The sequence below is a fragment of the Poecilia mexicana genome, unplaced genomic scaffold (assembly GCF_051168715.1).
Source record: "Poecilia mexicana isolate PSO_F unplaced genomic scaffold, ASM5116871v1 scaffold_8, whole genome shotgun sequence".
In the NCBI taxonomy this organism is placed as follows: Eukaryota; Metazoa; Chordata; class Actinopteri; order Cyprinodontiformes; family Poeciliidae; genus Poecilia; species Poecilia mexicana.
The window spans coordinates 27,928,320-27,954,673 of NW_028263377.1; the positions used below are offsets into that span (position 1 = coordinate 27,928,320).

Consider the following 26,354-nt stretch of genomic DNA (forward strand, 5'->3'; position numbering starts at 1 on the left):
TGAAATACTTTCTAATCACAACACTACTGTCTTCTAACAAGATGCTGTCGGGCCTGGATTGGTTAATCGGGAGAACCGGGCCGTTTCCCTGATTTCTCTCTTTGTTTGGGTCCTAAAGCTGTTTATGGCAAGTTGTTGTACCATAAAATCAATTTTTCTGATTAATATTTCACATATCTTGAGTTTTGACTGGACACAACTACACTGAATATATGATATGCACTTTTGGAAAAAAGCTACATTGTAAAGCAACTCTTGCGCTGAATTGGAAATATTTTAGAAAAATACACTGAATTACAGAATAAGTATGATGGACATATTTATTTAACATAAGATTAGAATTACATGAGTTTAATAATTGGGCTGGTCTGAGGCCTCTGCTTACTGTCTCATAATATGAAATACTGCCTCCTACAATTATTATATTATATTATTACATAAACTGTCGCAAAAGTGATTTGGCTAGCTGTCCTACCCTAACTAAGATACTATGACATAATATGCATCTCAGTGTTATGCAATACTACCTCATGTACTATGATGAGAAAATAAGTTTTAATGAAGTCACTAAATCCGTTATTTTTCATCAAAGTGGTAGAAATAGATTTCCGTAGGCTTGAATAGGATAACAGAATTTACATATAAATGCTATTTAGCCATCAAATTAATTAGGGGTCAAAGGTAATTTTATAATGAACTCATTCATTCAGGTTTATCTGCATATTAACACTATTATCAAACACTAGCCGTAGTTCATTAGATGGTTTGTAACCATAACAACGAAGCTACCTAAGCACAACAAGCCAATGGTGAGCTCACTGATGCCTCCTTGTGGCATGGAGGAGAGGATAAACCCATAGACATAATATAAGAGGATAAACCGTAAATCACGAAGCTGAAGTTGGTTTCCATTTCTCGCTTCCAATAGCTAAAGGGCCATTCCACCTAATTTTTCACTACCTTCCGCATTTTTAATCAACTCTAGTTTAAAAACTACAACACCTAGACACTTCAAACCTGGACTAGATTATTCTGCTCTAATAGAAGAATATTTGAAAACATATTTGGGATTTGTGAAACCTTTTTCTGATTTGTGAAACTTCAATAAATGTTGATTTTACCACTTTTTTGTATCTGGATCTCACTAGAACTGGTCTAATTCCAAATCTACAACACCTAGACACTTCAAACCTCGATCATACCTTCTGCAGAAGATCTTTCCTTCCAACAGCCATCACCATCTACAATAACTCTTTGAAGAACACCAACATTTAGTTTCCCATTGGGATTAATAAAGCGGTTTTGAATTAGAATTAAATTTGAAAAAAAAAAAAAAACTGCATGGAAAAAGTGTGAATAGTAATCTGATCTTTAGTGAAGTTTCACAAATCACATAAAGGTTTTACAAATCCCAAACATGGTTTTAAATATCCAGCTTGAAGAGAAGAATAATCTAGTGTCTAGGTGTTGTAGTTTTTAAACTAGAGTCGATTAAAGATGCTGAAGGTAGTGAAAAATTAGGTGGAATGGCCCTTTAGCTATTGGAAGCTAGAAATGGAAACCAACTTCAGCTTTGCTGTGCAGAAGAATCATCTGTATATCTGTTCTGTTAGGGACGGAGATTTGTCTCCCTCTGGTGGAAGCATTCTCAAATTACACGACCTTTCTATAGCTTACAGCGACAGCCAGACGTTTTCAGCTCCGAATGTGAACTACTGGCAACCAAATGAAAACATGTCGCAACACTGTATGAAACCTGACCGTCCCACTGGATATCACAGTTGAAAGGGTGATCAGGTGAGGGCGGGAAACGGATACAGCTGTGATGGCCGAGTGGTTAAGGCGTTGGACTTGAAATCCAATGGGGTCTCCCCGCGCAGGTTCGAACCCTGCTCGCAGCGATGCGTTGTTTTTAATTTCAATTTTGGATTGACAGATAATCTAATCTGAGAATTAATCTGATCTGCCTCCAAAGTCCTTGAAAAACAGAAATATTAACGTCTCAAGGATAACGCAGAGAGACACATGAGATTTTAGAAATAATATTTTAGTTCCAAATAATTGATTCCTAAAGAGATGTCAACTGAAATCTTATAAAGCTTTGCATGATTGACTATTTATTTGGATAAAAATAACACTACACTACACAATTAGTCAGGCATAAAAATATGTAGCACAATCTGAAACTGTGTTGAAGCTTTGGATCATCTTTTAATGGTGTGAAGCAGTCAGGGATCCAAAGTTAACGTTTTCTTAGGAAAACTGTGTCTTAAGTCAGAGGCTTCTTCACATTCACTGTAATACAGACCGCTACAAGATATCGTTCCTGCCAACAGTATAACCCTGTGAAGAATTTGAATTAAAGAGTTACAACATTAAGTTTCTCTTTGGGATCAATTAAGTATTTTTGAATTTGAAATTTGAATTTAAAGAAAAATTTCTGATGTAAAAGAAACTTACAACAAAACCTATCGTTCAGTAAAACATGGCGGAGGTTCTATCTTGGTATGGAACTCCAGTTCAGTCATAGTTTAGAGCATAGTACCGTCACAGATTTACTAAATTAATGAAACAGAAAACCTGATAACAATCTGCTTAAAAATATTTTAGAAATTCCTGCGCACAGCTCATCCTGGAGGATCCCAATGAATCTGGCTTTAAGATTTCCCGCTTCATCCACTTCTGTTTACTGGCACATTATTTATGTCCTCCAAATACTCAAACCATCAATAAAGACAGTTTAATTTCTGTCAAATAAACAAGCAAGAAAGAAACAAAAATAATTTAACTAAAAACAGACAGGAGACAGGAAAAAATTAATAAATGAAAAGGTAAAAAAGTAATGAAGATCTTATTTCCTTCTGTTCAGAAGTACTTAGTATGATATTACCTAATATTTTAAATAATCTTGAAAACCTATTTAAAAGCAAAAGTAATTACAAATTATAACTGATAAAATATAATAATAATAATAATAATAATAATAATAATAATAGCAGCTGATCGGCTCTCCAGCCCCGCTGATCGATCGGCTCTGATCGATCAGCGAAGCCGCCTGCGCAGCTTCGCTCCCCGCCCTCCTCTTCATCACATCCCGTTGTCTCACTGGAGGATGACTCGGTTGGAGGCTAGCGGCTAACCGGGCGGGTTTCTCATGCCCCTTGTTGTTCCGTGGTGGTCCCGTGGAGCCGTCCCCGTCCCAACCCGGTCCGGACCGCAGTGTGCGCCGCCCGGAGCGGCCCGGAGCTCGGCGCGGAGATGCAGCAGCTGTTATGTAAGAGCGGAGCCGCTAACGTTAGCCCGCCGCCATGAATGACGCGCAGCAAGAAATGTCTCCGGACTTCGTCCTGATGCGGCTCGTCTCCGCCGCGGAGTACGACCGGCTGGACGAGCCCGACGACCTGATCCGGTCCGGAGGCGGCGGGTTCGGACCGGTGAAAGCGGCGCTGGGACACCACGGCGGCGGGTTTGATGTGGACTCCAGCGGCCCCTCAGCAGGCCTCGGATCCGCATCCCCGCACTACAGTTCGCCGCTCCCCGGGAAGGGAGAGCTGGAGGGCGGTCTGGGGTTGTCGCAGGGCCCGGCGAGCTCCGAGGCGCCGCTGTCCCCGCCGCCTGAGGACTTTGCCGCAGCGGCGCAGCGGTTCGTGGACGGTTCGGCCGGACACGGATCCAGGGCACAGCTAATGGTGTTACAGAACCTGCTGCGGTCCGGATTGGAGCAGCCGTCGCCAGCTGGGTTCTTGCAGGAGGAACCAGAGAGACAGAAGCTGGAGCCAGGTCCAGGTTCGGGTTCTGCTAGCACAGCTGGTTTCCGACCTGGAGGCGGGAAGGAGCAGAACTCTGGCTGTGTCCCATCCCTGGAGGAGAACCTGCAGTGGCACCCGGTGGTCAGACTATCCAAAGGGTCCGACGGGCCTCAGAACCCCCCACCGGTCCCTGCCCTGGACCCGGAGTCCATCCCCATCCTGTGCCACCGACACCGGCTGGCCAAGTGGCCCCCGGGTCTGCTGGACCAGGCCCTGCGCCTGGGCCTGCTGGAGCTCAGGAGAACCTGCCCGTCTGGGGCTGAAGACCCGGTTCTGGTGCTGGCCCAGAAGCTGGGTCAACTGGGCGAGGGCAGGGAGGGATTGGGTGAGGGAGATAGGGTGCCGCTCTCCCCTCGCTGCTCCTGTCACAGCATCCTGGCGGCGGGTCCTGTTGCCCCTGGAGATGACCCCAGCGACACCAGCGACGCTCTGCTGGTTCTGGAAGGCCTGGGGTCCGAGCAGGTTGGAGAGCTGCCGCAGGGGGGGGGGCGAGACGGCGAGGAGGAAGCTGGGGGGGTCGACTTTGGGGGGCCGCCAGGGGGTGCCGGAACCGTGTTCAGTGCCGGGACGCTGAGCGGCCTGATGCGACAGGTCCACAGACTGGCTGAGGAGGCGGGCGTCTGCACCGAGCCGACATGCCGCGCCGCCGCCACCCCCCCTGCAGCTCCACAGAGCCCCCCGGCCACCGGTGCTGCTCCCCCTGACCCGGGCCCGCGCCCGCAGCACCAGTCCCGGTCCCAGCCGCAGAGCCGCGCCGCCACCCCGAAGCTCGGCGTGGCAGCGGGTGGCGCCGGGCGGGCTGCCTCCCCCCTGACGGTCCTGGAAGGGGGGAATGATAGGACGCCGCGGAGGAAGTCGAGGAAGGGGGGGTCCCTGAAGGTCCGGCTCAGCAAGCTGTTCAGAACCAAGAGCTCCGGCGGCGGGTCGGGCGGCCTGCTGGACAAGCGACCGTCGCTGGCGTCCTCCACCTCGTCGGGGGGGAGCCTGCTGGACGTGTGGGGGTCCACCTGCAGCAGCACCGACCAGGACAGGTAAGATCCCTCTGTTACCATGACGACGGCACCCTTCAGAGCCTCATGGAGGCTGATCTGATTTCTCCAGACAAATCACTGTTCCTCTGAAGGCTTTGACGTGTCAGAAGTCAGGCAGCAGGTCAAAGGTCAGGTCACTGAACCAGTCCGGCTTCTTGGAGGAAGGAGAGGCGACACTTCTGGAACAAACCAAACTCCTCCTCCCAGCTGTGAAGCACGGCGGTGGAGAGGTGATGGTCTGGGTGGACCCTGATCTCTGAGTCCAACCGTCCTTACTGGGACCGGTTGAGTCCAATAGTTCAGTCCCAGTCCAAACTGGGACCCCAGCAGTTGATGGGTTGAAGAAGACAGCGGCCGGTTCGTCCCGGTATTTTATCAGCCTGGAGGCCACCAGGCTTTGCTCCCCCACCAGGCTGAATGTTGGTAAATCAGGTTTTTATTCACCAGTAACAGAAAGACGGATCAACTGGGTTTGTTTCCAAGCCGTGACGCCCGCTCTTGCGCCTCCAACTTCAGTAACTGAACATTTTTCAATACAGAACCAGGGTGGTTCTGGTGGATTACGCTCGGCCCGACCACCGGCCTTAGCAGGATTCCAGGGGGAACCCCTGGAGTGGACTAGACAAAGTCCTTTACTTTCCACGCCAACTGGTGTTTTTGATCACGAGTTGTTTCTAAACAGCGCTTGTTTCAGCCAGCTGAGCGGCAGTTCTGAACCAACTCGGGTCCTTTTGGTTTATTTGGTTCGTTAAACCTGGAGAACTGAACGACAAACCGCAGCTGTAACAGACCAGAGTTCGCCTCGTTACAGAGAACCAGGCCGGTTCTGGTCTGGACCTTCAGGGAATCCAGCTGCAACCTCCAGAAACTGAAGCAAGGACTGCTGACCGGTTCTGGAGGTTCTGTTGGTTCTGGATCTGAATCTGGTTGTTCTAGTTTTAGTTTTCTAAACTCTGGTCTGTCATCTTTTTGCTCATCTGATTCTGGACTTATCTGGTTCTGTTTAGTAACAGAGCCCGGTCCAAGGTTCTGTTCATCAGAACCACCAGCGCTGGCTCAGTTAAGACCCAGATGTTCTGCCTGAAACCGGACCTTGACGGTTCGTCTCCGTTCTGTTTAAATCATCAGAACGTTTCTATTTCTGCTCTCAGATCCGACCCAACTTCATACGGCTCCCGCGCAACTTTTCCCCGCAGCTGTTGCCATGGTGACCAGCAGTCTCACTGCTCAGCACAGAGAGAGAGATGGGAAGTTACCATGGAGACAGCATCCTTCTCTCAGACCTCAGATAAAGCTTGTCTCCATGGCAGCAGTTTGGGGTTCCCACAGGGAGGGTTTGGGTCAGGTATGACTGATGTCACAGCCTGGTAACCATGGAGATTTCCAAGATGGTGGCCTAAGAGTGGCTGATTGGTCTGTTGACCCATCAGACCAATCTGATGGCTTCGTCATGTGGAAGCTGTTCAGTGTTCATGTTGTTGTGCTAACCGTTGTTCTGTTGTCTCCAGGCTGCAGGTGTCCAGGCCTCACAGTGCCTTCTCCCCGGTGCCGTTCACTCCTGCTTTCACCGGTGAGTTCACCTGGTCAGGTGTGGGCAGCAGGAACACTCTGTCAATGTTACAACCTGTTGCTCAACAGCCATGAGTCATCATGTGGTTTCTGGTGGACCAGGTGTTTGGGTGAAGATCACTGAGATGTTAACGAGTCGCTGCAGCTGATTGGTTGGAGGCAGTGATGCGGATCAGGGTTCTCCTGTTTCTGTAGACATGGCGGACCGCCAGGCTTTACTTCCATCCAATCAGAGCACTCCTACCAAACAACTGAATCTGCTTGAATGAATAACAAACAGTAACATCCAGCAGGTGAAAGAACAGCACCAAAACACAAGCGCAAACAATTTATTTATTTTATTTGCCTTTTTTTAAGGCTCAGTAGTTTAAGTAGAGTTAATCATGTCAGATAAATAATTACCTCTTCATGCTTTCAAATTTCCTGATAACTTTCAACATTTTTTAACTCAAAACATGGAGGACTGCTGGTGGGTCGCCGTGGCAACTCGACCACCTGAGTGAGATCTGAGGGAACCCTGGAGCTGTTAGCTGATTGGTTCAGAGCGCTGACGTAGCTGTTAGCTGATTGGTCAGATTTTAGTCCATGAGTCCAGCAGTTCCTGGTCTACTTTGTGGTTTGTTTCACCTTTTTCACACATTTTAGGGTAAAAAGTAACAATAACTCTAGGATGAGGCGTGTAAAGTTATAAAGTAGTTTGTGTCACAGCCTGGTAACCATGGAGATTTCCAACATGGGCGGCAGCCCTGAGGAACGCCACGGCGGATCGGTTCTGTCGTCCTTCTGGCTCCTTCAGCTCAGCTGGTTCTGAAACACCGAGACGTTTGGTACCGATGCTGGGTCGGTTTTGTAGGAGGTTGAGTCGCCATGACAACGACCCCATTAGACGGGTTAAAAACACATCTGGGCTGTTTGTGGGTCCACAAGGTTCTCCTTTAGAACCGCAGGTAGGAACTCGGGATGAACCTCAGCAGCTTCACCTTCATCACCTGTCACGTGCGATGCCTCCTCATCTTCATCACTCAGCTCTTCCTCTCTGCTCACTAACCCCTCCCTCCTTCCTCTGTCCAGGTGAGACGGTGTCTCTGGTCGATGTGGACATTTCTCGCAGGGGGGGCAGCGCTCAGCACCCCCCCACCCCTCCCCCCCCTCCCAGGCGGAGCCTCAGCCTGCTCGGTACTTCCTCTTCCTCTTCCTCTTCCGTCCTCTCCTCTGATCGGGTTGCTCTCATTGTCGTACCGTCACACATCCTTGAAACTCTTAGAAAGACTTCAATTAATTTGTTCACAATTAAGGCCTTAAAATATTCTAATTTTATTACAAAATATGTGAGTGGACCTTCACGGCGTCACTCAGAGGTCCTACATTGGTCATGATGGCAGGACTATTTGATCTCATGTTGTCTGAGGGATTTTCTGTCAGACAAAGTTTTGGTCATACACAGACATCTTCAATCTGTCCTGTGACTCGAGGCGGTTGAGGCTACCGCTAACTAGCTGCTAATGTACCTTTGCTAACCAGCCAGCTAGCTAGCTGACATTCTTTGTGTCAATCATGGCAATGTGCAACTTCATCGTCAGTTTGCTGGACGATGTTTCCATGATGCTACGTCCGTCCTGTGCTAATCGCTCGGCACTACTACAGTCTAAAATTAGCATTTTCTTCTGTACATTTCGGTCATGATGGAGGTTTTTTTAATCAGGAATCAGGAAGATGGGAATGCTGCCGTCAGGCTCCGATAGTGATGAAAGTCTAGAATGTTTCACGGATCATTCTGATCCATCTGGACCAACCTGGCGGTCCGCATAATTCAGAACCGCTGGGCCTCCTCTCACACCTGTCTGTCTCTGACCTGCAGATGATTTCGGGGGTCCTCCACAGCACCAGGGGCCGTTCACGGAGCGCAGCGCGGGGGCCTCCATGCAGTCTCTACCCCCCCGGCCGCTGGCGCTGCACCCAACCCTGAGCACCATCCAGCACAGCCTGAGCCTCAACGGTGAGACCCTGACCGCTCCGCCTCGGTTCCCGCCCCAGTTCCCGCTCCGCCCTGGGTTCCCGCCCCAGTTCTCGCTCCGCCCTGGATTCCCGCCCCAGTTCCCGCTCCGCCCCAGTTCCCGCTCCGCCCTGGATTCCCGCCCCAGTTCCCGCTCCGCCCTGGGTTCCCGCCCCAGTTCCCGCTCCGCCCTGGGTTCCCGCCCCAGTTCCCGCTCCGCCCTGGGTTCCCGCCCCAGTTCCCGCTCCGCCCTGGGTTCCCGCCCCAGTTCCCGCTCCGCCCCAGTTCCCGCTCCGCCCTGGGTTCCCGCCCCAGTTCCCACTCCGCCCCAGTTCCCGCTCCGCCCTGGATTCCCGCCCCAGTTCCCGCTCCGCCCTGGATTCCCGCCCCAGTTCCCGCTCCGCCCTGGGTTCCCGCCCCAGTTCCCGCTCCGCCCCAGTTCCCGCTCCGCCCTGGATTCCCGCCCCAGTTCTCGCTCCGCCCTGGATTCCCGCCCCAGTTCCCGCTCTGCCCTGGGTTCCCGCCCCACTCCGGGTTCCCGCTGCATTTCTACTTCCAGCAGCTCCGCCCATACTGGGCCCACTGTCTCGAGTCCAAAGCCAAACTGATCCGGATCAGTTCAGAACCGCTGCCAAGGTGTTTAGCTACCAGAGCTGGATAATAAATCCAGGAGTTTTTCCTTTATAATGAGAAACTGTGTCCTTAAAACAAGAAAACCTTCTAAGTTTCCTTGTTTTAACAATATACAAAACTTGCTAGAAGTAGATTTTTATCTTGTTTAAGCAAAATGTTAAAAACTCGTAATGAGTTTCAGATTGTGCTCCTGAATTTATTTCCAAACTCTGGCGGTTAAACACTTCATCTGATTTTAATTTAAAACGTTTCCAGCTCTGGATAAATATGGAGGAATAAGTTCTGCAGACTTAAAGTTTTGTTTAAGGCTCTTTTTCCCACCTGACAGTCCGACAGACTGATTGGGGATCATAATTGCAACATTTGTTACATTTTCAGGACTGTAGTTTGCATTCACGCTGCACTGTGTCAAACGACTGAAACAAACTGAAAAACCTGTTCCCCTCCTGGCCTGTGGGGGCGCTGCACCAAGAGCTACTGAAGGAATCGACACAAAACCTCTGAAGACCTGAGTGGAGACTGTTTCTGATGGGACTCCACAACATGCAGGCAGCTCCTGGTTCTTCATACCAAGGAAACTTTTCCTTCCCGTCTCCTGAACTTCCACTTGTCCTCAGCATGTCACGGATTTGGATGTATTTATCTCAGTGCTTCTGTACGAGGGAATCCCACTGCCTCCATTTCACATTAATTAGCTTGATAACTTTGTTTTTGTGAGTGGTTCGATATCTTTTCTTCTGACCATATTTGTATGAGAGCCTCTATCTCCTCTCCTCCACATCTGACCATGAGCCACTTTTTCCTCTAATGGTGGAAATGCACGTTTGTTACGGTTGTATTTACCCAGAATGCCCTGCACTGTAGCTCACTTCCTGCTTTTGGAGCGGTTTCTAGTCAGGTTGCATTCAGACATGTTTTCAGCTGGACCGAGGTTTCAGGCGGATCAGAGTTACATTCTCACCTCTAAACCAACCAGCTCTGTTCTGGTGTGGATTCACCCTAGAAGCTAAAAATGGGTGAAAAACCTGGAAACAAATAATTCAGTTACATTTTTAAACGTTTTATTCTCCTTCAGAGAACTCATTTTAGTAAAGGAAACATTACGTCATCGTTGCTCTGTGGCTCCTTCAGGAAACAAACTTTTCTTTGGTCTCCAGTTGACAATCGATTAATGAAATAACCAACAGTTATTTATATAGTTGATTAATTATGATTAGTCATGGTTCATCTGATTAATCAGGATTAATTGATTGTAAAACAAAATGAATTGGTACTAAAGTAACCAGGTAATCACGCTGACCTATTGATCCTATTAATCGTGATTAAATAAATAATCGATTAATCATATTAATCGTTTCAGCCCGATCTGGTCCGATTGTAACTCGGGTCCGTTTCTCTGCCCAGACACGTTCCTGCGGGGTTTGCCCCGCCCGGTACCGCTGCGACCCGACGGCCAGAACCCGCTGCCCCGGCTCGCCCCCCGCTGCCCCCTCAGCCGGCCCGACGCCGGCAGCTTCGCCACCAGCCTCCGGGAGCTGGAGAAGGTGGGTGTGTCTTCCTGCGCTCTGATTGGATGTTGGTGGTGAGGAAGGGGCGGAGCCTAACGGTTTGGGGCGTGTTTGCAGTGCGGCTGGTACTGGGGTCCGATGAACTGGGAAGACGCAGAGATGAAGCTGAAAGGGAAACCAGACGGATCGTTTCTGGTGCGGGACAGTTCGGATCCACGCTACATCCTGAGTCTGAGCTTCCGGTCGCAGGGAGTCACACACCACACACGCATGGAGCACTACAGAGGTACCACACACACACACGGCCAGGACCCTGCCGGCCATGCGTGACCCGCTGACCTCTCCGTCCGGCAGGAACCTTCAGTCTGTGGTGCCACCCCAAGTTCGAGGACCGCTGCCACTCCGTGGTGGAGTTCATCGAGAGAGCCATCATGCACTCCAAGAACGGAAAGTTCCTCTACTTCCTGCGCTCCCGAGTCCCAGGTAGGAACCAACCCGTCTCACCTGCAGAACCTCCAGAACCGGAGCCGCAGCTCAGGGGTTCCGACAGCCTCCAGCTGCTTCTTCCAGGTTTTCATGATTATTTCTGGAAGTTTTTTACTTCAGAATCACAGATTTTGTGGTTAAACTTTAGAAATATTTGGAAGGAATTTTGCAGTATTTTCTCCACTTATTGCAAGGAGAGCAAAATAATCCTGACCCCAGTAAAATACCCTTTAATTATCATAATGAAGTGATTTGGGTTACTAGATGGAAGTATCGGGTCGGTTTCAGCCTCAGAACCAGAACCAGAACATTATACAGAAAACTGCAGGTTTCTCACGTTTCCGTTTTTACTCTGATGAATGCAGAGTAAAGTCATCCAGACTTTCCTTCAGCCTGGATCGGCGGTTTCCTGGATTTCAGACTTTTCTTTGGTGATTTAAATTTATTTTCCAAACGGATGGCCGATTATTTTATTTTAATTCTTTTAAACTTGTGTCGACACGGTTTGACCTGGATGCTGCATCTCTCTGTTGCCATGGAGACACAATAAGTTCCTGTTTCCTTTATTGAATGGATGTGTTTACCTGTGTGTGTGTGTGTGTGTGTGTCCAGGTCTGCCTCCAACTCCGGTCCAGCTCCTGTATCCGGTCTCCAGGTTCAGCAGCGTCAAGTCGCTGCAGCATCTGTGTCGCTTCTGCATCAGGCAGCTGGTCCGCATCGACCACATCCAGGAGCTGCCGCTACCTACGTACGTACCTGCAGAAGCCCCGCCCCCAGCCCGTACTCAGGGGAGACGGGAAGTGGCAGAGCAGAAACAGAAGTGAAATCGTCCAATCAGCAGCAGCTCGGCTCAGAGAGGAAGCCACACTGAGCTGCTGATTGGCTCGTTGGATCATTACCTGAGCTGCAAGTAAAAGGCGTTTCCCTCTGTCCTCCAGGCCGCTCATCGCCTACCTGAGGAAGTTCTACTACTACGACCCGGAGGAGGAGATCAGCGCGGCGCTACCGGACGGGAAGGAGGCCAGGGAGCCCAGCAGCCAGCCAGGGGTCCGGTCCCAAACGTAGCACCGGAACCGGGCCGGACCGGGACGCACCTGGAGCCCACCCACAGGTAGAACCCGACCCAGAGCCCGTCTGCACTTCCTGTTTCCAGTTCAGGGATTAAAACTAGGGCTGAAACGATTCCTCGGATGATTCGAGTCCCTCGATTATTAAAATTACTTGGTTAAAATTTACCTGCCTCGAAGCTTCGTTAGTTTATGTTTAATCATTTAGCGCGCCGTGTTCCCGCAGGAACATTATTTACGTTGCGCAGAGCTCCGACTTCCGCCTCTGGGTTGTGACGAAAGCTAAGAGCTATCATCATAACGTCCAATCTTCAAGTTCGGCCCGCGGGGATTTTATTGATTCATGATAATTCCGGGTTTTCATCGTTTTTGGGGACCAACAAACTTCCTTAAATAACCGGAGCGATCCGGGAGTCCGGCAGCCTTTCTGCTCGGAGCTGCTGGTTCAGAGCTGAGGAGGATTTAGAGACTGAACACGGCGGGCGGCTGATGCCGACAGTGGAAGAGCAGCTTTAGGACGAACCGGCATTAAATGTCTCATCATCCAGGTCTGAACCAACGGGAGGCGGAACGTGGCTGGTAGGAGGAGCCGTAAATATCCCGAATTGCCCCCCCGGTCTTACTCCGCCTGCCCTCCAACCCCAAACCCCCCAATCCAGGAGACATTTCCCGTTTTGTCAAACCCAAAGCTTGGCAGGTTTGGGCCGAGGTGAGAGTTCATCTGTTAAACTCACTGAAGACGAACAGAAACTAAAAACTGGATCGTTTTTATCAGCGCATCTGTGAGCCTCTTTATTATTACATATAATTTCAGATCTTTGTGTAACTTTTCTTCAGGTTCACTTAGAAATTAGCTGTTATTGTTACAGGTTGGTTTCTGTTAGGGAAGCTGAAAAATGGACTGATATGATATCTGATAGTAACGCTGCTGTTATGGAAGATTTACCAATATTTTATCATTTTATTTATCCGATTACTGGATCAATCGTAAGAATAATCGATAGATTACTCGACTACTAAAATATTGGTTTACCACAGCCCCAGTTGAAACAGACGATCTTCCAGGAATGTGGATTATTTTCAGGTTCCTCTTCGCTGCTGCTGATAGAAAACCTGATTTTGGGTTTTCTGCTGGTTCAGGTTGAGCCTGACGTGTTCAGAACAACATGACCTGAATCACTGCAGTGAAACGGATCCTGGGCACCGACTGCATGGCCTCCTGCTGACCACCAGGGGGCGCTCATACCATAGAAACTTAATGGCGATCCAACAGCAGGATGCCTGAAGGTCACGATCCACAACCTGACCTTCACTTCCTCCCCTCAGTTTATGCATAAAGGACATAAAGAGCACAGGCGTTAACCAGCAGGCTCTGCTGCTCAGGACAGTGAAGCAAAATAACAAGAAGAAGAAGAAAAGACATTTAAGAGAAAGGTTAAAACAAATGCAAATATAATCCATAAACTTATAGAATAATCTCAAACTGAATCACAGACTAAAAGTCTCAGCGGGCCGTCAGAAGATCTAAGCAGCCATCTTGGAAAAAATGGCTGGTTGATCAACACATGAAAAGTTTCCATCAGAGCAGAATGAGAAACGGCCTGAGAGCTGCAGCAACATTTTTGCTGCAGCTTGGCGGGACGTTGAGTCTGTCTGAAGATGTAACCGCTGTGAAAGAGCCAGAGGTACGGAGGCCAACAGGTGCAAAATGCATCAAACAGCCAATGAGCTGAAGGGAATCTGAGGTTAGCCAATCACAGCAGCTCTTCCTCTGTGATGTCACAGCGCCTTAGATTAATAATGGCTTCCTGATCTCGTGATGTAATGCAGCGACTGCAGGTCGTCATGATAAGACCAGAACTATTCTGTGCGTCTGAAGTCCAGCAGGAGAGCAGACGGTTCTGGTTCTGGTTCTGGTTCTGGTTCTGGAAGTGTGAACTGTCCCTTCAAATGCTGTTTTCTTCCTGCAGGTCTTTTTTTTCTCTGCTCTCTGGACTCGACCACTGAAGGACGTTCAAACACTCAAACTGGACTCTGACTGCGGCCAATGGGCTCCCTCCGCTCAGTCTGGTATCCGGGCGGGTTTCAGATGATCCTGCCTCCTCTGATTGGCTCGCAGGGAGTCGCCAGGCGAGGGACAGGGGATGAGGAGACTCCGCCTCCTTTTTGATGTCATCACTGATCAGCTGGACTGAAGCGAGCGTGACGTCGCTGTCGGGAAGGAGAGGAACTGTCAGTCGCCTCCAGGATCCCAAAAAATGCTGCGGAGCTCGACGTCCGGAACCGGGGAGGGTTCTGTCGGTTCCACACGGATCATATGTTTACTTCCCTTTCTGCTGGAGCCTCAGCAGGGGGCGCTGCTCGGTGGTACCATATGTTGATCAGCTGCTCTGATAATCAGCCAATCATCATTCAACTTTTAAATCAGATATTTTGAATCTTTAATTACATATTTAATTTTCAGACTTTCCTGCTTTTAAAAAAATGTAAGGATATTTTTTTGAATCGATGAACTGCAGCTTTAAACTGAAAGACCTGATGATGCAGGTCAGGTATTTACTTCTTATCCTGAAGTTTAGTTTATTTCTGCTATTAAATTTGATGGTTCTGATAGCCGGAACCGAATTAAATCATCTGTCAGCTAAAAGTGGGCGGGGCTTAAAAGAGGAAGACATCCCTGAGGAAGGATCTCAAAACCCAAACATGAGGAAGAAGATTTGGGTTTAAATCTGCAGCTCATGTCTGACCCGGTCAGTCTGGTCTGTTCTGCTGTTTGTCTCTACGCTGGATTATCGATATTAATGAACCTTTGGATGAAACCATCGTCCTGCTGCTGCTGCGTTTGGTTCAGGTACGACGGCAGGTGTGGAGGGGGCGGAGCCTCTGTGAAGGGGTGATGATGATGAAGCTGGTTGGTGTAAAAGTTTGTGGTTCCAGGAACCAGAACCTGTCCAGAACTTTTTGTTTCGTCTTCAAACAGAAGCCGATTCTTTGCCTTTTCAGCTCTTTGATTTTTAAAAATGTTCAAATTTAAAATGTAATTTAAATTTTAAATGCCTAGCTATTCCTATTTTTGAAAGCATTAGCTAAAATTAAAAATGTAACTTTTATTTCACCAGGCGAAACACTATGAACAATTTCTACTGTGCAATGTCAGCCTGAAATGAAGGTACAAAATATGTTAGATATGAAATTAAAGAGAGAAGCATTTTTTACATGTAGACTTACTTTTATTTAAGCAGTTTTAAATAAACACTCCTATTTTTAGGTGTTATTGGATTTAATTTCCTGCCACTATTTCTCTATAATTCTACTTCATTTCTTGAGATTATTGATTATAGTTTTCTGGAGCTTCTTTGTGAATAGAACCGACCCGGTTCTGGTTCCTCCATGTAGCACCTTTTGTTAGCATCAGAGTTCCCGTGGATAATGTCAGAGGAACTTTTTTAAATTCAGTTCTCCGGGTTGTTTGGGAGAAATGTGCGGATTTGCCCGACCTGTTTGGACTCATTCCTGGTTCTGAGGGATGAAGCAGTGACAGATGGATGATGTTCAGAACTTTTCCATCTGTGGTTTTCATTTTTTTTGGAGATGTTTGGAACTTTACTTGCTGTTGGGAATAACATCCAGATCCTGGAGGCGACAGTCGCGCCGCGACGGCAACATTACCAAAAAACTTAGAGCAGGGTTACCATGACGACTACTGAGCTACAACCATGTCAACATCCTACTGTTCGCTCTCTGGGAGGACGGATTCAGACACTGGGAACTCTGGGAAAACTGGAGGCGGGACCCAGACGTCCTGCTTGGACTCTTCCATGATGTCAAACAGTTGTAAATGTTGACTGAAGACGTTGTTGTTGGTGTGGAGGAGCAGTAATGTGTCGTTGTTGTGCCGTCACCTGTTAATAAAACACGGTGGGACTGAAAGTCCTCGAGACGAAAACCTTTATTTAGTTTTTAGTCTATGGGTCACAAAATACAAACGTTAATAGAAATGTAAACGGAGAATTCAACTGAAGCACTTTTAATGAACAAACTGTCAGAAACAAACTGATGTATCAAAAAATTCCTCCCTGCAGGTCAGAGGTCACCCCTGCCTGAAACGGATCTGTTCTGTTGTCCCCACACCCAAATACTACAGCTTATGACAAAAGAAGGTAAAGTTACCCTTAAAACATATTTTTAAATTCTTTAAGCTGTTTAAAAGTATATAGATTTCAGTTTCATTTACAGATTTAATATAAACACATTTTCATAAAATTATTTTAAGGATAAGCTTCCAAATAACTAACACTACTAACCTCAGATTAAGATGAACTTTAGGATGAATCTACTATAATAGCAATCGTTACAGGATGCAAAAAATATCTCAACACAGGCTTGGAGGGTTCATTGGTTGAATGAGGCATGCTTCCTGTGGTGCGTTTATTTGCAGTACCAGCTCCCACGAACAAGGGGTCGCCACTGAGGTAAAGCTAATTTTATTTATATAGCACATTTTCCAGCAACAAGGCAATACAAAGTGCTTTACAGGAACCTAAAGGAAATGCAAACAAAATAACAAACCAAAGGAAAGAGAAATAGGAGTTTCTGCAATATAATCTAGAAATTAAGAAGTATGATCTTGGTCTAAATAGTGAGTACTCTAAAAAAAAAAAAAAAAAAGCTAAAGAGTTTCTAATCTAATTCCTTTTCTGGGTTAAAAGTGAGTACTCCAGAGTTTCTAAATAAAAGTGTCATGATGTGTGGTTAAGCGAAGGTGAGGTAGATGCTGTGGACCCAAGTTATGGAGAGAAAAGTGATGATTTTATGATGAATACACGAGTACAGAAGTCCAGGCAGCACAGGTGAGCAGAAGGCTAGGTGCTCAGACTCTGGTCGCAACTGGGAGACAGGAAACAACGACAACACCACAGTGAAGACACAACTTACAAGGACCCGACAGGGAACAAGTGACACAGGTGGGAATAAATACACAGGGAAGGTAAACAGGAGAATGAGTGACAGCTGTGGAAATCAAGGGGACAACGAGACAACAGAAACCTAAATAGGTTCATTAAATCCTCACAAAAAGGGGAGAGGACACATTAGTTCAGACAAAACAAAGACATGAGTGAAGGCGGTGACATCACAGGGCCATGAAACCACGTTGCTCAGCCTCCCGGCAAAGTCCGATGGAGGTGTTATAGAGGAATGATGTCCTAGGGAGCGCTCAGCTCCACAGCTGCATGGATACAGGAGGGAGTGAGGAGGGAAGAGCGTTATGTTTACATATCTTCAAGGAGATTAGAAATATGCAGCCCTTCCAAGGCCACACAGGGAAAGCCAATTCAGAAACAGAATGTCTTAGGTTGGGAAGATTATAAATTTCAATCTTCCCTAAAGTCTCTCCGATACGTCTCAGTTCCCAATCATCCAAATTAGTTTGGCCGTTCCACTGAACCGAAACTAGCAACTTCTCCAAGATCGATTCCATTCCTTTGTGAGTTTTAGAGTCCTCGTCTCTGTCCACACCAACAGTCTGAGTGTTCGCTAGTTCGGCCAAGTCTGTCACAAATTTGTCAATAATCCAGGAATCCACAAGCTCCAAACAGCAGAAATCCTGTTATCATGAATAAATCCAGGGTGAATCCCGCCGGGTGTGTCCCCACAGGACTAGAGGCTCTCCTGTGCCCAGACTTCTCGTCGAAAATTTGATCCATTGCACTGAGAGATCAGTTGACCAGATCCATAATTTGTAGATCTGGATGATGTGCAAAGAAAGGCTCCAAAAATATAGAAAAACAGAAAAAGACGGGACAAAAACAGAGCAAGCAGGGCAGGCAAGGGCAGGGAGGGAGCAGAGGGAAGAAGCATCTTCCTTCACCGAGGGGAAGAGCACACACTTAAACACATTTTTTTAGTTGCTACCACTAGTCTCCTTGGGCTGCTTTTTCCCCAAGGGGAAGGGGAAAAAGCAGGAGACACATTAGGAAATGCTCCTAAGCAGTGTGGGGTCTGGGATGTTGGACCCCACAAAGGGGCACATCTTTGTTGGGAGGCTCCCTGCACTCAGACCCCATGAGTAGTAAAGGCAACACAGCCCTTGGAATGAATTTGTGTGGCACCTGACCTCAGTTCTTATTTTTCTTTGAATAGCTGTGTTCTTACTTTCAGCTTAATGTGACGGGTCAAAATCATCCAGCAACCTTTTAAGCAGAAACAGAAAAACATTCTCTCTTTTGTTGCTGGAAATAAATTAAAAATACTTTTAGACCAAAAAACTCAGGAAACTGTAAGCCAAATGTCTGAGACCATTTTTGGAGCTACAACAACCTGTTCTTTTTGTTGCATTAAAATAGTCCATTTTTAATTTAATAAGAATTGAAAATGGGGCCTGAAATCCTTTAACTCAGTAACTGAGCCACACTGCAAAACACAACTTCTCAAACACTTTGAGCCAGTCTGGCATTAAAAATGAAAGAATAATTTATTGTGTGAGATTTTCATTATGATGAAATAATTAAATAAGCTTATTTAAATGGACTGTAAGGTTTTTCCTTCTGAAATATTATGGAAATTGAGTTTAAAGACTTGTTTTTAACTTTAATGGATTTAATGGTTTGTTCCTACAGGGAGGAGCTTAAACGTTTCTCAACCTTCAGCGTTAGCATTTCTGACAGCAACTTCAGGATCAGAGGAACAATGCAAATATATTAACGGGCAGCATCTATGACACAATGTGAGATGCAGTAGAGCTACTACCGCCACACACACACAGTCATGTTTTTGTGTCTTGTGGAGACTTTACATCGACTTCCATTCATTTCTACAGTTTAACCCCTGAAGCAGTGATCCTCACAACCTCACAGTGTAGACAGAACAGGTCCCCACAAGTATATAAAAATGGTTCACATAAACACACAAACTAAATAAGTCTTTCCTGTCAGTCGACTGTCCATTTTAGCCTCCTTTTCATCTGTACAAGGATCATCATTTCCACCTGCAGAGGAAAGATGAGAGAACAGTAATGATAAATAACTGCTTCCATTCTCCATTTATTTTATGTGAAGGCAGAAAGACCCCCTTGCTCACCTCAGCCTTTGCAGTCTGAATTGTGGGCTCTCCACCAGATCCAGCAGCTGCTCCACATCTGAATCCTGCAGGTTGTTGTCTCTCAGATCCAGACGCTTCAGAAGAGACGGGTTGGTGTTTAGGGCTGAGACTATAGAAGCACAGCTGGTTCCCGACAGCCTGCAGCCCCACAGACTGATGAACAACAGGACACATTTGATTTTCAGACACATCGTCAGACCTGTATCAACTGTCAAGTATGGTGGTGGCAGCATTTTGATGTGGGGCTTTTTTCTCCCAGTGAAAATCCCCACATTTTTTTCCCTTTCCCATCACATTTAGATGATCTGATCTTAGATTAGTTAATGTGTAAGGTTGCTAACAGGAAGATGGTGACCTTACCTCAGTTTCTGCAGTTTGCAGTTAGGAGTCTCCATGAAAGCACACAGGTGCTTCACACCTGAGTCCTCAAGGTTGTTCCCACTCATGTCCAGATGTGTCAGATGGGAGGGGTTGGACTTCAGAGCCGAGGCCAAATAAGCACAGGCTACTCCAGTTAAGCTACATTCTAGCAATCTAAGCAAAGAAAAACATTTTCTGTCAAAGCAGGTTAGATTTTGCTTGTTTGACAAAGGCGAGAGGAAGAACAATAAAATGAACTTTGTGAGCTGACCTGAGTGTCTTGAGTCTACTTTCTGAATTTTCTAGAAAGGCACAAAGCAGTTTCATGCCAGAACCCTGCAGTTTATTGTTCAGACCCATGTCCAGATGTTTCAAATGAGAAGGGTTTGACATGAGAGCAGAAACCAGACTATCACAGCTGATTTCTGACAGCCTGCAGCCTCTCAGTCTGCACAGAAAATAAAAACATCTAATCAGATAATTAAACAGAATTTAAGATTTTAATCTGATTGTCAATATATACCAGTTTATTGGGAGCTGCTGTTCACATTGACAAACAGCTCAAAACATACCTACGACTTCAAAAGGAACAACAAAAAGAAAGGATGTTGTAAGTTTCACTTTCTCAGAAATAACGTAAATCCTGCCCAGAGCTCAGGTATTGTCTCCATGCCACTATGCTCATACAGTTAGACGCTTTCGGACCCAAAAGTTCATGAAGTTCAAACTGAGAATTTAAAACAAACCAAAATATTTAGGGAACTGACTTCAGTGTCTTCAGTTTACAGTATGGACTTGCGAGTCCGTCACATAGGAGCTTCACTCCTGGGCCAGGCAGGACGTTTCCAGTCAGGTCCAGTTCTACCAGCTGGGAGTGGCTGGACATCAGAGCCGAGGCAACAACTTCACAGTGGGTCTCCGAGAGGCGACAGCCGACCAGGCTTCAATGTCACAGATAAAATGATGCATGTTATTACAACTCTTTTATATGAGACATTCTTATCTATGAGGGAAAAGCTGCAAGTCAAAGAATGAATGCAACATGTTGAGTTTCCTTAGAAACAAACCCTTTTAAACCAGTATGAATAATGAGCTGAACTGTTTGATAACTAGTGCTAACTGGAATTGATGGATGTTTGGATTGAAATTACTTTATTTTTTGTAAAGTGCCTTGAGATGACATGTGGAGACGTTTTTAAGCCAGGGCTTTGAAAGAAATTCAGGAGCAGTATTTCTTTAACAAGAAAACTTTTTCACTATAAAAACATGCAAAACTTATTAAAATGATAAACCGTCTCTTTTTAAAGGCTTTGAAAAGCTCATTCTAGCAAGACCTATATCTTATTAGACCCAAAATATTTCTTCTCTTTTATATAACAAAGGTCATAACAGTAACACCTCCAGGGATTTTTAGATGTGGTCTGGAAGAAACAAAGTGAGAAGACGGAGAGTCAGAAGGAGCTCCTTTATCTATCTCTCCTTAACAAGTTGTATTCTATCACAGGAGCATATTTTAATAAATAAATAGATTTTCTGAACAAAGTTTCTTGATAAAACAAGAAAATGTATTGCTGTAATGAGATATAAAACTTTTTTATTAATAGTTTCTTGTTAAAACTTCCTTGTTTTAAAAAGAAACTCTCATTTTAACAAGTTTTATACCTTGTTATAATGAGAAGCCTTCTTGTAGCAAAGTAGAAAGTAGCAACTCGTCTCAGTGATACTTTCTTGTAGCAACAAGACGCATTTTATACCTCGTTATATTGAGATTCTCCTGAATTTCCAAGCTCTGGCAGTTAAATGCTTCTGTACATGTGTTGTGAATTGGCTCAATTGAGTCTTCTTTAGTTCATACGCACAGGTTGGTGGGCTGCAGACCTCAGTGAGGTAAGCTGGTGTATCTTGTATACACACTTTGAGTTCATGTTACAGCCCGTTCCAACTTATATGTTCCTCTGCTGCTCTCTTCTGTTAAAGACAGGCAACCAGTGCCATCACATCCTAAAAACTGACTCAATCAGTCTCTCCAAGTAGGAAACATTTTCTATGACTTAATATTGATTCTATGATCTCACCGAGCCTTTCTGCAGTTCCTCACCACTGGGATCAGCCTCATTTTCCCCTCCTTTGATGTGTTGAACATATCCAGGTCCAACTCATCCAGAACCTCCTCCAGCATCTGTAGCATGTAGGCCAGAGCCGAGCAGTGGATCTCTGAGAGCTCCCTCTCTAATCGGTTCTCCATCCTCAGAAACTCCTGGATCTCCTGTTGAATTGAGAGATCATTCATCTCGATCAGACAGTAGAAGATGTTGATGCTTCTATCTGGAGACATTTTATTGGTGTTCATCTTCTTCAGGTTGTTGATGATTTTATAGATGTTCTCTGGACTGTTCTCTGTTTGATCAACAAGGCCTCCCAGGAGCTTCTGGTTTGACTTCAGAGAAAGGCCATGAATGAAGCGAACAAACATGTCTAGATGCCCAGTTTTACTTTGGAGAGATTTCATCATGACTCTCTCCAGGAAACAATCTAGAGTGAAGTTACCGTCTTCCATTTTTAAGTCTCTCCTAACATGGGTGTTGGGTGAACCATCCAGGAAGTCCTTCACCACCTCTGAGTTCCTGGTGGTGAAACAGTGGAGCATGTAAACTGCAGCCATAAACTCCTGGACGCTCAGGTGAACAAAAGCAGTAAACTGGTTTCTGGAAGATCACACTCTCTCTTTTGAAGATCTCTGTACAAACTCCTGAGTACACTGAGGCCTCTGTGACGTCCAGACCACACTGCTCCAGGTCTTCTTGGTAGAACATGATGTTTCCTTTCTCCAGATGTTCCAACGCCAGCCTCCCCAGCTTCAGAAGAACTTCCCTGTCAGCCTCCATCAGCTCCTGTGGACTTGTCTCATGTCCTCCATGGTACTTGTTCTTCTTCCTCTTTGTCTGGACCAGCAGGAAGTGTGAGTACATGTCAGTCATGGTCTTGGGCAGCTCTCCTCTCTGCTCTGAGGTCAACATGTTCTCCAGAACCGTAGCAGTGATCCAGCAGAAGACTGGGATTCCACACATGATGTGGAGGCTCCTGCAGGTCTGGATGTGGGAGATGATTCTGTTGGACACCTCTTCATCACTGAACCTCCTCCTGAAGTACTCCTCCTTCTGGGCGTCGGTGAAGCCTCGTACTTCTGTTGCCCTGGAAACACATGAAGGAGGGATCTGATTGGCCGCTGCAGGTCTGGTAGTTATCCAGATGAGAGCCGAGGGAAGCAGGTTCCCCCTGATGAGGTTTGTCAGCAGAACGTTGACTGATGACTTCTGTGTGACGTCAGAAACCAGCTGCCTGCTGCTGAAGTCCAGTGAAAGTCTGCTTTCATCCAGGCCATCAAAGATGAAGAGCAGTTTGCAGACAGCCAGCTGCTCTGCTGGGAGCTTCTGGAGTGTTGGATGGAAAACATGGAGCAGCGAGAGAAGACTGTGCTGCTGATCTCTGATCAGGTTCAGCTCCCTGAACGACAGCAGAACCACCACACTGACATCCTGGTTCTCCAAGCCCTCGGCCCAGTCCAGAGTGAACTTCTGCACTGAGAAGGTTTTACCAGCACCAGCGACGCCGTTGGTCAGAACCACTCTGATGGCTCCATGTTGGTCAGGGAAGGATTTAAAGAAGTCATGGCTCCTGATTGGAGAGTCATGGAGGTTCTGGATCTTGGAAGCTCTCTCCAGCTGCTTCACCTCATGTTGGGTATTAACCTCTTTACTCCATCCCTCTGTGATGTAGAGCTCGGTGTAGATGCTGTTGAGGACAGTTCTGGATCCTAATTCATCAGCTCCTTCAGTTACATATTTACATCTCCTCCTCAGTTGGTTCCTGTGTTTGTCTAAATCCTCCTGAAGACCAAAACCTGGTGAAAGACAAAAGCAAAAAGGTATATAAAAAAAAACTTTTTTACACAAGAGATGCTTCAGCAATGATGCTCCACCATTCTGTGAATCCCTCTGGGCGTTGGTAGCTCTGTGAAGCAAACATGACCAGAACATACAAGCGCAGATATATTTAAGTTTCAGAAGAACCTCCAGAACCTATAGAACAGGAGGGTTGCCATTATCCACACCACTGAATTCATCACTGAATGAGCAGATTGCTTCATAGCTGTTGTTTATCAGGAAGGTGAATGTAGTCAGCCTTACCTTCTCCAGAGCTGCTCTGATTGGCTGCCTGAGGTCCAGTAGGGGGTGTGAACACTTCTACACACTGGAGACAGGGGGCGCATGGAGTTGACTTGTCCCAGTATGCGATCATGCACTGTCTGCAGAACCAGTGTCCGCAGCTGGCCAACACTGGATACATCAGGAGGTTCTGACACACAGCGCAGCACGACGTGTCATCCACCTCAGGAACATGGCTGCTGCTTTTCCCTCTGAACATACAGAGAAAAAAGACAATGAAACATGATAAATAGCAACAGTAGTGGACTCTGAGTCGATTTTACAGGAAAATTACACACACAAAAAAATCTGTGACATGACATCATAAAACTTGGTTTCAAGCAATGAAATATGATCACGGATCTCAATACTATCAAAATGTATGAATGCAATCTGCTGGTAGATACTGTCTGTGCTGGATTCTGGAAGATTGGTTCTCTGCCTTCACAAGTGAACAAAACATCCCAAACTCCTCATGTCATCCTTCACTCTGTCTTTTACAAATGGTGAAACACCTGAAGCTCAGGTGTGTCAGTGATCAAGAAATTAAGGTGAAATGAGAAATCTCCAGCTTGGTTCACAGCAAAGTTTCTTACTTCGTGTCTGAAGGTCCAAGTTCGTCACTGAACAGCGGAGGGAGAATGTTGGAGTGGTCACTCCTCATCGACGGGCAGCTGGGTGCTGAAGACACAGTTTTGTTGTCCTGTCCCTTACAAAGACTCATCTTCAGTCAGTCCAGGTTGGAACAAAAACAGGCTACAATGTGCAAAACAAGAAATATGACTAAGATTGTATGTCCTTCTCTACAGCTTACAGGTTCATTAATGAGTCAGTGCAGATGAACTATTACCTGACTTTACTCTTCCTGCTCTGCCCACATGAGATGAACTCTGAACTGTTTCCACCTTGTAAAGGTGGCATTAAAGATAAAATAGATCAAAACAGTAATAAACAAGGTCTGGATCTGACACATCAGATTGAATGAAACAGCAGGACTCAAGACATGAGTTTTTATTTAATAACCTGTCATACAAAGATAATAAAAGACTGTTATTCCAAAGTCCAATGTCATATCAAATATTATTCCAGTGTTTGTTTTATCTCAGCGATCAGATTTCATGGCAGGATGTTGATTTGATGGCAGAACCGGTTCTGAGGAAAAGAAGGACAGAGCTGCAGATTTCACGTTTGGATTGATTTTTAGCAGAAATGAAAATTATTACTGACATCAAGACTTAGTTCAAAGAAAACCAGAGACATCGGTTCATGTATGTGAGCAACTTGCTGCTTTCTGTAATGCTGAAAAATGCTTTGGTCAAACACATAAATCACCTAAACATGAAAATGTTTATCTAAGACTCACCTGACGTCCACCACCCAGTGAAACAGGACGACCTTTTGAACAGCCAGAGAAACCTGGAAATAATGTGTGAGTTGATTCTTTCAGTGCCACAGCCATAAAAAGGGCTAATGTTTAATCTAGGTGAGATTTATCAATGTATTTCTGAGCAACAGACACACCAGAAACAACATGGCCAACATCCAAAAGCTTTCCAACCACAGTACAGAGCACCTCTGGTTGGAAAATAGTTCAGAAACAATAAACTCAACAGTTCTGGCTGGGACTAGCAGAGCACTGTCTTACAATCCAAAATGTGTGGTTTGTCACATGTTGATGTGCCCATGGGCACAGCACTTAATCCCAAGTTGTAAATTGATCAGCATATCAGAGTATGAATGTGAGTGTGATTGGATCTTTCAGAATCAGTCTCCTTCAATCTGAGTGGATGATTATTGACCCAAATCCCATAATGAGCCATTAAAAAAAACAACAAGATAGGAACATTATCACAAGTACATTTATTTTCTGCTCTTTGGATTTATGTGTGTAGCAACTAAAACTTTCCTGCACCCCTCCCAAACTCTTTAGGGGAGAAGGGGTGCTGCTGATACCCCTCCCTTCTTAGGGGCATCAGCACCTAGTGAAAGAAAATGGATGAATGTTACTAGGAACCTCCTGATGGTAGTTGCAGTGAAGTCCAGTGAAAGTCTGCTTTCATCCAGGCCATCAAAGATGAAGAGCAGTTTGCAGACAGCCAGCTGCTCTGCTGGGAGCTTCTGGAGTGTTGGATGAAAACCTGGAGTAGCGTGAGAAGACTGTGCTGCTGATCTCTGATCAGGTTCAGCTCCCTGAACGACAATGAGTGCTGAGCCATTAGCCGTCTTTAACACTTTAACATCCCACATTCTCTATGTCTTAGCTGGGAAAGCTAAAACTGCTGAAACTTTTAACTAGGTGAACTAAAATTTTAAATTAATGACAAGAACAAAACTTATTTCACACTTTTATTCCCTGTTTTAAATTAAAACTAAATCAGAGCAGATAAAGTAAAGCTGCAGCATCAACAGAAACAGGTTAACATTCAGAAACAGATTAAAACCAGGCTGAGTAAAAACACACTCCTTCATGTCTGCACAAAGCTTCAACACACACAAAAACTCCTGAAGGCACATTGGTGGGAAACACTTTTGCTACGAAACCCCTGCTCCACCTCAGAGCTGCTAACACCACAAAAACATGAAGGAAGCCTCAAA

General features: G+C 46.0%; 2 protein-coding genes, 1 long non-coding RNA gene, 1 other non-coding gene and 1 pseudogene across 7 annotated transcripts; 2 read left to right on the top strand and 3 right to left on the bottom strand.

Annotated features, from left to right (window-relative positions):
• The first annotated feature begins 1,819 nt into the window (after positions 1–1,819).
• trnas-uga (transfer RNA serine (anticodon UGA)) lies at positions 1,820–1,901 on the top strand. The gene has a single exon. It is a non-coding gene; the product is annotated as a tRNA-Ser (tRNA).
• Positions 1,902–3,083: 1,182 nt separating this feature from the next.
• LOC106908194 (suppressor of cytokine signaling 7-like) lies at positions 3,084–16,042 on the top strand. 3 transcript variants are annotated; one of them, XM_014974217.2, is made up of 10 exons: positions 3,084–4,840; positions 6,349–6,410; positions 7,481–7,585; positions 8,268–8,405; positions 10,440–10,579; positions 10,661–10,829; positions 10,898–11,026; positions 11,642–11,777; positions 11,968–12,140; positions 14,067–16,042. In XM_014974217.2, the coding sequence occupies exons 1-9, from the start codon at positions 3,309–3,311 to the stop codon at positions 12,092–12,094; spliced, it is 2,538 nt and encodes an 845-aa protein (XP_014829703.2). In that variant the 5' UTR covers positions 3,084–3,308; the 3' UTR covers positions 12,095–12,140; positions 14,067–16,042. The 3 variants fall into 3 exon arrangements, with proteins under 3 accessions (XP_014829703.2, XP_014829704.2, XP_087863966.1); XM_014974218.2 differs by lacking the exon at positions 7,481–7,585; XM_088007840.1 differs by lacking the exons at positions 7,481–7,585; positions 8,268–8,405.
• Positions 16,043–19,153: 3,111 nt separating this feature from the next.
• Positions 19,154–20,440, bottom strand: LOC148158180 (NACHT, LRR and PYD domains-containing protein 12-like; annotated as a pseudogene). Its single transcript, XR_015763999.1, has 3 exons — positions 20,322–20,440; positions 19,555–20,002; positions 19,154–19,347 (listed from the first exon to the last, which is right to left on the bottom strand). The product of XR_015763999.1 is annotated as an NACHT, LRR and PYD domains-containing protein 12-like (transcript).
• A 1,185-nt stretch (positions 20,441–21,625) lies between these two features.
• Positions 21,626–23,385, bottom strand: LOC106908195 (protein NLRC3-like). Its single transcript, XM_088007841.1, has one exon. It carries the CDS (start codon positions 22,214–22,216, stop codon positions 21,626–21,628), a length of 591 nt encoding a protein of 196 aa, XP_087863967.1. The 5' UTR covers positions 22,217–23,385.
• A 1,370-nt stretch (positions 23,386–24,755) lies between these two features.
• Positions 24,756–25,315, bottom strand: LOC148158181 (uncharacterized). The gene is made up of 2 exons (XR_015763975.1): positions 25,123–25,315; positions 24,756–24,911 (listed from the first exon to the last, which is right to left on the bottom strand). It is a non-coding gene; the product is annotated as an uncharacterized LOC148158181 (long non-coding RNA).
• Positions 25,316–26,354: the final 1,039 nt, after the last annotated feature.